Source organism: Oxyura jamaicensis, chromosome Z (genome assembly GCF_011077185.1).
Source record: "Oxyura jamaicensis isolate SHBP4307 breed ruddy duck chromosome Z, BPBGC_Ojam_1.0, whole genome shotgun sequence".
NCBI classification, from domain to species: Eukaryota; Metazoa; Chordata; class Aves; order Anseriformes; family Anatidae; genus Oxyura; species Oxyura jamaicensis.
This window is the reverse complement of record NC_048926.1, coordinates 48,369,435-48,382,124: the sequence shown is the minus strand read 5'-3', so window position 1 is coordinate 48,382,124 and position 12,690 is coordinate 48,369,435. Positions and strand designations below refer to the sequence as shown.

The 12,690-nt window shown below is 39.5% G+C and overlaps 1 protein-coding gene across 2 annotated transcripts in view; it reads left to right on the top strand.

The window, feature by feature from the left end:
• The first annotated feature begins 236 nt into the window (after nucleotides 1-236).
• AUH (AU RNA binding methylglutaconyl-CoA hydratase) overlaps nucleotides 237-12,690 on the top strand; it is a 111,990-nt gene continuing 99,536 nt past the window's right edge. Inside the window, exons 1-3 of one of the 2 annotated variants that reach the window (XM_035309537.1) lie at nucleotides 742-837; nucleotides 8,956-9,023; nucleotides 9,121-9,208. In XM_035309537.1, coding sequence (XP_035165428.1) covers nucleotides 9,021-9,023; nucleotides 9,121-9,208 — 91 coding nt within the window. In that variant the 5' untranslated portion in view covers nucleotides 742-837; nucleotides 8,956-9,020. Of the gene's footprint in view, nucleotides 289-741; nucleotides 838-8,955; nucleotides 9,024-9,120; nucleotides 9,209-12,690 lie in introns of those variants that run through there. The other variant, XM_035309536.1, reaches the window with a different exon arrangement.

Below are 12,690 nucleotides of genomic sequence, written 5' to 3'. Positions count from 1 at the left end.
CGTGGGCGGCGGGAGCGGGGCCGGCGGCTGCGGGCGGCTGAGGCGGCGGCGGCAGCAGCATGGCGGCGGCGCTGGGCGGCCTGGGCCTCCTGCGGGGCCGGCTCCGGCTCCGGCTGGCCACCGCGGCCGCCTCCCCCTCCTCGTCCTCCTCGTCGTCGTCGCCCCTCGGGCCCCGCGCGGCGGTGCGGGGAGGCGCTGCCGCTCTCCCCGCGGCCGGGAGGAGCTACGGCTCCGAGGCGAAGGAAGAGGAGGAGCTGCGGGTCCGGTACCTGGACGACGAGCACAAAGGTAACGAGGGGGAGGCGGGCACCGGCTCGGCACGGCACGGCCCGGGCTTCCCGGCGGGGTGACCCCTGCGCCGCCACGGGAGGCGGCGGCGAGCGCGGGGCGGGGCCGGGCCGGGCCGAGCCGGGCCGGGCGGCCTCGGGGAGCTGCGCGGCGCAGGGGGCCCCTCCTCTTCCTCCTCCTCCTCCTCCTCCTCCTCCTCCTCCTCCTCCTCGCCGGCCCCTGTCCCTGTCAGAACAGATCTAGTCGCTCCCCCCACACTCCCCATCCGCACGGGCCGGGGCTGGCGTTTTGTGGCCGCTCCGAGGGCAGAAAAGGGGGTTTAACGGTGAACGGCTGCGGTTAGGCAGCATCCCGCACCTGCTGGCTGGGACAGACAGCGGTGCAGAAGTTACGTCCACGTTTTATTTTCTCCAAAGCGTGGCTTCAGCACCATGTTCATCTTATGCTGCTTTCCTAGCAAGCTTTGCTTCTCCTTGTTTCTGTTGCTGTCACCTGCTCCTAGCCTTGTTTTCCTCAGCTGTGCCAAGAGTCTTGTGTTAATCCCCCTGGTTAAGAAATCAGTGCTCCAGTTTAATCTGCAGCCCCACGCATCACAGCAATGCTATAAAACTGGTGACAGGCCTGGAACACAAGTCCTGTGTGAGGCAGCTGAAGTACCTGGGGTTGTTTAATCTGGAGAAGAGGAGGCTCAGGGGAGACCTCATTGCTCTACATCTACCTGAAAGGAAGGTGTGGGGAGCTGGAGGTCGGCCTCTTCTCATGGGTAACTAGTGATAGGACTAGAGGGAATGGCCTCAAGTTGTCCCACGGGAGGTTCAGGTTGGAAATGAGGAGACATTTCTTCTCAGAAAGAGCAGTCAGGCACTGGAACAGGTTGCCCAGGGAAGTGGTGGAGACACCGTCCCTGGGGGTGTTCAAGGAAAAGTTGGACGTGGTGCTTAAGGACATGGTTTAGGGGGTGACATTGGTGGTAGGGCGATGGTTGGACCAGATGATCTTGGAGGGCTTTTCCAACCTTAATGATTCTGTGATTCTCAACAACACTTTGTATTGTTAGGTTTGGTGCTTACTAGATTTTGGAGGTTTTATCCTTTGGACATATTTGATCTCCTTGGGTGTTTATCAGTTGCAAATTTGGGCGCAGCAGCACTAGGAATGCTAGACCACCAGTGATAGGAACCCTCTATCTTCAACACTGATGATGGGCTTAGGGACCCCTGGTGCCCTGAGCTGGAGGGCGATGATGGTGGGAGTGATAAACTCCCAACTGACCCTGAATGTGTGTGGGATTTGCTGCTCCACCTGGATCTGTACAAGTCCACAGGTCCGGATGGAATTCGTCCCGGGGTGCTTAGAGAGCTGGCTGATGTCATCGCAGGACCTCTCTCAATTATTTTTCAGTGGTCTTGGGAATCTGGAGAGGTCCCAGTTGACTGGAAGCTGGCAAAAGTTGTGCCAGTTTTCAAGAAGAGCAGGAAAGAGGACCCTGGCACCTACAGGCCTTTCAGTCTCACGTCAGTGCCTGGTAAAATCATGGAGCAGTTTATCCTGGGAGTTACTGAAATGCACCTGGGGGACAATGCAGTCAGAGGTCACAGCCAACATAGGTTCATGAGGGGTAGGTCCTGTTTAACAAATTTAATTTCCTTTTATGAAATTGGATATCAGGAAGAGGCTCTTTACTGTGAGGGTTGTCTCACACTGGAACAGGCTCCCCAAGGATGTAGTCACAGCACCAAGCCTGTTGGAGTTTAAGAGGCGTTCGGACTGTGCTCTTAGTCATACGATCTGAGTTTTTGGTTAAGCCTGTGTAGAGCCAGGAGTTGGACTTGATGATCCTGGTAGGTCCCATCCAACTTGGGATATTCTAAGATTCTGAGGGTTTATTTTTAGAGCCATGATGTTCTACCTACTTTTACGAAGAAGACCAAGGTTCTTCTGAGGTGTATGGATTTCTTTAGGTGGCTGGTAGGTCTTGGAACAACTGTATGTTGAGATGCATGACTTGGTTTACATCTTTCAGAACATCAGCACAGTTGTTTGAGACCATCTGCAGACTTGGTCAGGTATCTTTGAGTTGGGCATACATGCATAGGGATTTGTATGCACCTGCAGAGATGTTACTTTAAAAATGAATCTTATCTGGAGGGCTAGATTTTTTTTTTTTTTTTTTAAAGGAAAACTGATGTTCTGTTTCATCTGATTGCTTGTAAGAGGCGATAAGGTTGGTAACATAATCTGATCCTGCAGTCCACTTCTAGCTGAGTGACTGTTCGTTCCCAACTCTTCTGCAGTTCCTTAAAGACAATACTTGATTAGCCCTGTTTTCTCAGCCAACTGTGGGACTGGAAATTGGTTTTAAACTTTTATTTTAATTTTAAGCTTATTTCAAATCTAGGCAGGAGCAAAGAAGACTCGACAGAATGTTTGAGGGTGGATTTGCTTGTTTTGTCTGTGCTTTTCCATCAAGTTGGTAGAAGATACTTGAGTACTACCCAAGGTCATGGTTTTTATTTCTGCCATTACATGGCTAGTAATAGTTACTGGTACTGTATTCCAGCTGTCGAATGGCTAGCAACCATCACTTCTATAATGTTATGAATGTGTTTTGTACAGTGTATCAATCATAAGTCCATTGCTGTATATTTTTAATGTAGATACTATAAAGCTGATTGTGCAGAGAATTGGAGGAGATTTTTGAAGAGATGTTGCAGAGATAGCTAAAGTTTGGCATGTCAGTACCTAATCTGTTTTTATTTTTCCTGTATAAAAATTCTTTTGAAGTTTTTTTTTTTTTTTTTTTTTTTTTTTTTTTTTTTTAGTTTTCAGAAAATACTAGCCTGTTAAATGTAGCCTTAAAACTGCCTCAAAACACAGAGTGCAGTTTGGAGTGGTAAATCAGCTCTGGATATTTTAAAGAAGGACCAATCACTGTTTTTAATTCATAGATTCACTTCAAAGAGAAGGAATTTTCTTTGGTTTTGTCTTTCAGGAGGACATGGAAACAGATACTGTTTGTTGATAAAGGAGAAAAACAAGGGTCTAGAAGTAAGCCAGGAGACATACGCTTCATATGCCTCCCTCAGCAGCACGAAGAGCAGAACATGTTTTTGCAAAAGAAGAAACATGTCTCTGTCTGCTTCTTCCCTGTTCTGCTAGTGCACACCCTCCTCCTCGCCCCATGTGTCAAGTTCATCTGTCTCTATTTGCCTACAGCATGCAATACCTCTGCTCCATCAGGATGCTTACTCCACATAAGCCGCAGGGGTCTCCTTCACTCTCCTCTCACTTACCGTTCTCATCTCCAGCAGCTCATGGTGCAGACCTTCCCAAGGGGGACCCCAGTGCCATTGCCCCTTTACGTTCTTCCACTTCGTGCTTCTTGACTGCACGCAGGGACAGACCCTGTCTACCCCAACTACCCTTCAAGGCAAGCCCGTGCTCATTGATACTGCTGTGTTGCTCTTGTCCATGCACAGTCTGTCTGAGTTGCTTGGAGGAAGATGCATAGTCCCTAGTGCTGCACGGGCTGGTACAGCGGAGACTTCTGGGGAGACAGGAAAATGACAGGAGCTGCCTCACACAGAGCTGTGTATCCTGTAGCTCTAGACAAATCTCGCCCTTCAGGCAGAGAAGCAAAATGCCCTGCTTCATTACACTTCCACGTGGCTCATGTATCACAGTTTTGGGACCTTGTTAAACATCTACTGCAATGAGACTGTGTTTGGAAGGGCTAGTTACTGAATTTGTTATTCAAGACTTTCCAACTTCCAGATTTGAACTTAACAAGAACACAAAAGATGTAGGATTTGAATATGGTTGTAAAATGCTTATGTATTCTGGACAACATGTTGCAGCTCGTGTCGTTTGCAGGATTAGAGTTACGTATGAGTGTGGCTAAATGTCAGTGTGTTATTTTTTATTTAAATACCCGTCTTTCACATTATTTAAAATTGTATTTGATTATCACTGTTAGGTCTGAAATGTATTATCGCTACTGAAATTTCAGTGCTTTTAGGCGAGTTGCATTAGTAAGCCCATTAGAAATTTTAATTTAGGGCTTTTGCTCCATAGGTTATAGATGAAATTAGCAGAAATATCTCTTCAATCCTGACTGAAGTGTTGCAGTGTTAGCTATTGGAAAGTGTTGCAAGTATTTGTAAATTTAAGATTTTCCACTAGAATAACTATTGATGTTTATATTTTCTATCTGTTTTTAGGTAGCGCATATAAGACGGCTTTTTGACCTCATCAGTTAGAATTTTAATATATGTAAAATGGACAGAACAAATATGGTCTCGTTTGACGTAGTTTATTCAGAGTCTGTAAACTTAATAGCTAGCTGATAAATCAGAATAGTTTATGTTCCCTTCTTTTTCTGTCTTGAAAAAAGTTAGAGCAGATGTGGTGTTCTAATTTAAGAAGTGCAGGAAAGATTTTTGAAGTTACACTTTGAGATAAGAAGATGCTTAGGATTTTGAGAAGTGCTTAGGTGCTTTTAAAAAATGCTGCTCAACACATACCTGTATGATTTTGCACATAAGAGCTTATTGAAAAATACGATCAATTGAAATGACCAGAATTGTGCATGGTATAGTCACTATGGACTCTTGTTATAGTTAAGAAATTATTGTACAATTAATAAGCATCTCAGTCAACTCATCAGCTTTGGTTTATCTGAGTAGTTAAGTGAGAAAAACTTAAAACTTTTCTCTCTTCATTCTTCCTTTCCTCAGTGCAGAGGTGGGTTTTTTGGTTATGTAAAAGAACATTTGGATACATCTTTTTTTGGTGTGATTGTGTATATGTAATACAAATAAATGTGTTTTTCTAAGTACTTTTTATAGAGATCAAGTGAATCTTAGTAAGACAAATTAATGATATGAATGTAGAGAGGACTTATTTGTAATTAACAATTTAAATGTGTTTCTACTAAATGCTGAGGATGAGTATTTTTTGAAAAGTAAGAAGCACAAGATAAGATAGATAAAAATTGTTATTTAAAGCAAGATTTCCTGTGTGCCGATATAAACTGTAGTTAAAACATGATCTAATCACTTGACTTAAATTGGCCCACCCTGTTTTTTTACAATATAGAAAGAAATACGATTTTCTCTTTCAGCAGTTTTAAATAGTGATAGCATCATGCATTTTTGCTGCCCCTATCAAAATACAGAATGCTTTAATATGATCTACTTACTCATATAAAAATCCCAAATTTAGTGCACCCTATGAAATGAGGACGTGTCTGGGAATTTAAAGGTATTTTGAAGTTACAATTCATTTATATGTATTTTGTCTCACTAAAACATTTTTGTTTTTATTCTCCTTTGACTTCACTATATTTTTCCCTTAAAAGTTAAGAATTATGTAACAGTTTTCTCTGGTGGCAGATGTAGCAAAGAAGAAGAGAACATATTGTATGTTTGCATATGCGCTTCCTCTTATGGTTTGCTAGAGAAGTAATACTGAGGGAGCATGACTACTTTTTTTAGACAGCATTGGAAGTCAACTGAATCCCTTGGAGTGTCTGTCTAATAGAGTGAAAATTTCTTTTTAGTATGTGTCTGTAATTTTTAATAGATACACCTTATTTGCTGAAGAATGTTCTGGAGTAATGCGGACTTGACTCCCAGGAAAAAAAAGTGAAATTAATATTGCATTCAGCATTGTGTGAATAACTATTCATTTTCAGTATATCTACCATTCTTTGATGCTGTGAAGATACTGGAATTGATCTGTTATGATTTCTTCTGATACTTATTGGTGAATATGATGATGTCTCTCTACTTTTTTTTTGGATAGTTTTTTTCAAACTTTTTTTTTTTTAAGATATTGGAAAGCATGCCTACATGTAGAGACTTTAGGAAGAAAGAATGATGACTAAACGCTTCAGATGAAGATGTAACATATTTCAAAAATATATACTAATAATAATCTTTTTTATATTGCTAAATATTTGTCAGAATGGTTACTTCTACGGCAGTAATGTGTAAACTTTGCTGTTTTTTTTTTGAGGGGGTTTCTTTTAAATGGTTTGGTGGGATTCTGCATTGCTGTATGGAGCCTGATTATTCTTTTTTGCCCTGGTTAGGGAACTTCCTCCAATCTAAAATTTGTACACCTGTGTGACCAGGCCTTTAAATCTTGTTGGATGCCCAAAGCAGGAAGACTTGCCTTAAACAATTTCTGTCAGGAGATTCTTCTATGATTCTTCAGGTGGGCTGGTGAAGGGAGAAAGTATATTCTTGAGATTGAATTACTCAGCTGGAAATCAGGAAGTCTATTTTTCTGTGTCAGTTATGTGACTTTTCAGCAGGTACCCAATCTGTCTGAGTTTGGTCATTGGTAAATATATTGGGAACCCCCAGTTTTACTGCAATATTAACAAACAAAAACACAAGGAATTTAAAGATGCACAGATACTGTAGTAAATGCGTATTAGGATTTTCTGGTGTTAATCTCATGTGCTTTTCTGGGTGCAGTTCTTGCTTCACTTATTTTCACTTATTTTTTTCTTTTTTCCTTTTTTTTTTTTTTTTCTTGTTTGAGAAGTGGAATAGCTGTGTGGGTATCATCTGCATTTACCTCACTTTTCTGGAAAGGGAGGCAGAAGTGGTTGTTTTATGACTTGATGTGACACTGCTAAGAAGATGCAACCTGTGTGATTTATCTTCAAGGAGCCTTTCTTTGTAGGGAAATTATTAAATGTGTTTTAATGTTAATTGAGAGTTCCTTCCGAATACACTAATATTGGTGGTGGTAATTAAAGAGTGCCATTGCCATTGAAAAAAAAAACATACTTCTGCAAAATACCTTATTTCCAAACTAAAAAATAGTTTGGGATGATGATGTCTTCAGTTTGTTCAAATATTGGATATGCAATTGTGCCTGCCTTAGAGCCTCAAATCAAAGCTAGGTGACATTGCTTCTTGTTGTTTTAAAAGGATGTGCTGCTTTTGCCTAATTTACTTGTGTGAGTGTGTGAAGTATTGGAATTTGGAATAATCTTCCTGAAGAATAAGTTGTGATGGTAGAAGAGTGCTACGGTCAGAAGCATTTCATGAATTTTGTCCTGTTTGTTTAATAACACAACCAGATTCCTGTTGAAGTGCTGAAAGAGGGCCCCTGCAGGAGGTCCTAGATGAAGACCTCCAACCAAATAAACATGCGGGAGTTCAGGCTTACAGAAAAGGAATGAAGGTCGTTTGGGTCAGCCAGGCTCCTCTTCTCTAGTTCTTGACAGTGATCAGCTGGAGCTTGAGAACAAGCAAGAGCAATGTGTGCTCTCCTACTTGGACTCAACCATTTTCATTGAACGTTGAGCATGGTGGACGTCAGATGACTTTGCCTAGACAATGGCTTCAAATTGGAAGCCGCAGGAGGAACATGACCTCTGTTTAATTGCATGTGTGGGGAGGCACATCCATATAGGAGGAAGAAGAGGAAGAGGACTAAAGGGCTCAAGGACTATTAGGTCAGTCCCTTGGAAGGGCATGTTTCCATAAAAGAAAAGAGTAAGTGTGCACTGTGAAAACAAGATGGCCTCCAGACGATGACTAAGAGCGCCAGATTTTAGAGATTATACATACAGAGCTGGGTGTTGTGGTAGTGAATACATGGGCAAATATGATTTATTTTTTTTGGTAGATTGATGGCAATATGGTAGGCATTTTTGTCTGAGATAATGGGAGCTCCCTTTCTCTCTTTCATTCCTGGTCCCTGACTTAGTCCTTTGTCCTCTTCCCTTTCTCTTTGCATCCCCAAGTAAAGAAAAAAAAAGTCCTGATTGGTAAGACTTTACCAAGGCTGGATCAATTTCATAGGACCATGTGCTGCTGTGTAGAATTCAGGGAGTTGTAATGCATTCAGGATATAATTCTCTAAAATATTACTATAGGCTTGGTACACTTACCAAGGTAAACTTTTTGGGATTTTCCCATTTGATTGTCATGCCTATAAAACTGAAGGAGAAGGAATTAGGACAAAAAAATGTTGTTCCTTCTGCAGCATTCAAACCAGAACGTGTAATCAGTCACTGAGCCAACTGATCTGTAACTGGTCTAAGGGAGCTGTAGATGTGTGACTGGAGCTGTGTGGCCAAGCATTGAGCAGTTTGTGTCTTGAGGTAGAATTTCTATACGATTTTTCTTCTTTCTAAACAAAAGTTCAATTTTTCTGTTGATAGCGTTCTGTTTGTGACTTCTTTTACCTGTATCAGAATTGCTTAGCTGTGGTAACACTTATTGCTTTAAGAAGTTTCTCAATGCATGCTGTCAAAATATGGATACATACGCTTTACAGTTGAGTGTCTTGCCTGATTGCATGCCAGCACTTCACACACCAACATGAAATTTATGCATGCAATAGTGGAATTACACATTTAGCCCTTTTAAGCACTATTTCCATGTTAAGGTGTTAGGGCCATATTTTAGTTCTTGAAATACATGTCAGTTCTGTTGAACACTGAAATGTTAACCCCTGAAAACTTCAGTCTTTTTTCTTTTTTTTTTTTTTTTAAACTCTCTGTAGCTAAATGATTACGGTAGCATGTTTTTTCTATTTTCGTAATCCTCAATTATGCCTTTTTTATGACATCAAAATAATTTTATACAGAGATATTATTTTCTATATTGTAACAATGATACAATTTTTCTTCCCCTCCAGGAATTGTGGTGCTTGGGTTAAACAGATCTCATGCCAAGAATGCCCTTAACAAAAATCTTTTAAAAATGGTAAGTGAAAAGAATAGTTTCTAGTATGAAGGTGAAGCATTGGAATTAAATACTTCAAATAGTGTTTGGTTATTCCCCTTCCTCCTTTTCTCTGTAGATGTCAAAAGCTGTGGATGCTTTGAAATCTGATAAGAAAGTACGAACTGTTATATTCCGGAGTGAAGTCCCAGGGATATTCTGTGCTGGTATGCAAACTTAATTTTCCTGAGAAGCTGGAAATCTGTATCTAATACTGCATACACACACACACACACACACACAAAAGCCCAGATTCCAAGGAAACATGTATTTTATATATATTCATCTCAGTAGCAAACAAAATGTTTTTGTATGATGAATTTCCTCAATTACTAACAAGAATTGAATATCTGTTTTATTCTTTCTGTGTCATAAAGTGTTTCAAAATATATAATAGTTAATATTTGTGGTGGTGAAAAATTATTTAATTGAGCTCTTACAAATTGTTGTGTTTACTTTAAAATGAGGACTAAATAATGCTAAGGGCTGTATAGAAAGTTATATTGAAACATTTAAAAAACAATAAAATCAATTTCAAATTAAATGGACATAAATAAACTTTAATTTAAAATTCATTATGAAATTTAATCTTACTGCAGACCGAATGTTCTTTTCCCCCCTCCCCCAAAAGAAAAAAAGCACACAAGCAACCCAGATACACATGTCCTGCCAGAGCCCTGAGAAAGCAAAAGCTCTCAACTACCAAACACTGAGAAACAGAAATTGTCAACACGTCAAAATCATTTGAGGCAGATGTGTCTTTTGTGGATATCAAGTGAATAGTCTCCTTATACAGAGATGTCCCATTCAGTGCTTTGTTTGAATTTAATTTTAATACATCTGAACTTGAAAACAGAAGTCAGTCAGTCTTCTTTTTAATATGTGAACAGAACTGTAAGGATAGAGAAGATCAGTTCTAAAATGTTACATTTTTGGTCATCTATGCAGTCGTTAAGCTTGCTAAACACAGATAACATAATTATTCCAGTTTAAATACAAAATATTATTTCCAGTTTTAACTTATGTAACATAATAAAACTCTACAAGAATTATTTAATTTTTTGTTGTTGTTGCCTTTAGTAAATCTGTTTGTATCCAGCTGCAGTTTGTTTCTTACAAGGCTTGTGAAAAGAATCTTGAAAAAAAGCACTAGTCCATACAGTGTTTAGAAATATAACTGTAGTTTAAATAGGGATGTATTGATAAGCATTTTTAATTTGAAACTTTCATCTTGGTTTGAAAGAACAAGTTATAAAAATAAGTAACTAACAATAATCTTCAGGAAAACAAACAGGTTTAAAAGCTGCAGTTTTTAAACTTAGGAAAAGTTGTGAATGTGCAGCTTCAGATTAGGAAATACAAGTGGGTTTTCAAGTTACATAATTCATAGGAAAACATGATTGTTAGTTAACACTTGTCAACAGATGATTTTTATACACTTCTTAATATTCATGAATTTTATGGCAGCTGTAATACTGGAAATCTGAGAGCAGGCATACTGATTTGGAGGAAGGGATTTGAGGTATGCTATTAAAATTGTATTTATGAACTCCAAATACTTCAGTATTCCATGTTGGCTGGTTTTGCAAAGCTGTTTTGTTATTAAGGTTTAAAGATGTCTTTATTGGCTGTTTACCTGGCTTAAAAAACAACTTAGAGTATTTATACACAACTGGATGTAGACAAGATGCAAGGGTGTTTATGAGTGGACAGTAGGAAGGGAAATTAACTCCACTCAATACAGTGGAAAAGCCTAAGGCTGGATACTTCTATCAGGATCTTAAATCAGGGAGTGAAGACAGGGTATGGACCTATCCATACCTAATTAAAATTTAATTTAAAATTATCTGTAATTTTAAAAAGTAAAAAATGTCAGATGAAGATGGGCCTGAGAAAAGAAGCTCCTGCAGCTGAAGCAGTGAAATTAAGGATGTTCCCACAGTTGTAACTTAAATTCAGGGTAAACCAGAAGACTTGAGGCAGAGTTTGTCAGTGAAAATGGACAGGAAAAGCTCTGTGCCTGGATGGATTGCTTCTGTAAAAGACATTAGGGGGAGTCTGTAAAGTGAAAGAAACTAGAGAAAACATAAGGGGGATATGGAGAAAACAGATAATGGCTTAGGGAAGTAGGATGAAGGGAGGAACATACTGGATCTAAAAAAGCATTATCTGGAGGGGACTTGCGTTGGAAATTCAGTAGGGCAGAAGAAAGTGTTTTCAAACATAAATGTTAAAGAACAGTGTGTTGTTTCAAGATCACTTAATTTCTTTTAAAAAAAGGAAGGATCATTTTGTGAAATGTCACATTTTGTTTTGCATTATAGTGCAATTCGGTTAGGCTGAGATTTGAATGTTTGTTTAATTTTTTTTATTTCCTCAATTATGTTTTCTTGCTTGCATGTGTGGGAATGTATGGTTTTAGAAATAACATTTTTTAAGATGATCTTTTGGATCACCATCTGATGTTTTACTGACCGCATATTGAGAAACTTTGTCCTAGAATGTAATTCCCTTTTATGTGTGGAATGAAATCCAAGGTCCTCAAATCTTGCTATTCCTCAGCTATCAACAAAAATCTGTGAAAGCCACAAGCCAAGTGTCTTGTTTCCTTCTAAGGGCTAGTCCACAAAAGATGACATCCAACTGTTATTTGCTAAATGACAGTGTGGTTGATTAAAAGATTTAAAGTCTGCTGATGACTGATGTGGATTTGAGTATGATTCCAAATTACGGGATTCTTACATGGTGAACTGGGAGAGAAAAAAAAGAGGAATTGTATAAAAGAATGTAGAGACATGCCAGCAATTGTATCCTTTCATTTCTGCTTAAATGTTCACTTTGAATTTTGTACTACTCGTTTCCCTTTTATCTCCTTTCTTATGATCTGTACTTTCATGGATGCAGGAAATTCCTTATTAATGCTCTAGCACTGATCAAAAAGAACACCTAGAAATCAGTGAAGAGCTTGGATGGTGCTAAGACTGCATCATGTCTATGAGACCTTCTCCTGTTTCTCTCCAAAGTGTTCTGGCAGTAGGTCACTTCTTAGCCTTTGTCTTCCTCTGTCTAAAAGTAAATAAATAAGATACTGGCCTTCCTGGAGTGAACATACATGATGAGTCCTGGCTTACATATGTTGTATGCCTTCCCAGTTCTGAAGCCAATGCAGCTGAGCCCATGCAGGAGTTGTTTTTGTTACGTGGCAGTATTCCATCCTCAAAGAAGGTACGGTCTGTACATGGAATAAGGCAGGTGTCCAGTGGGTATAAAGCGTGTGATCAACTCATTAAGAGCTATGCTGTGTTTACGCAGTGGGCTGAATTACATTTACATCGGTAATTTGAATAGTTTCATTTTTCATTATTAATGTAATATTAGTGTGTAAATTACTATTATTACTATTTTTATTTTTATTACTATTATTATTATTACTATTACTAATATTAGTGTGTAAAAAGTGGTACTGCCCAGGCATTCTTGTTATCAGATTTTCAGGAATCTTCATCTTCAAAATATCTCTGGGAGATAAGGTACTATAAGGAAGGGAGGAAGAATTATCTGCAAATTGTTGCAAAACTTTATATTGGAGTGGAAGCGTGTTCTGGGAGATAGCTTGCATTACAGGTTCTTCTGATCTAAACTATATTAA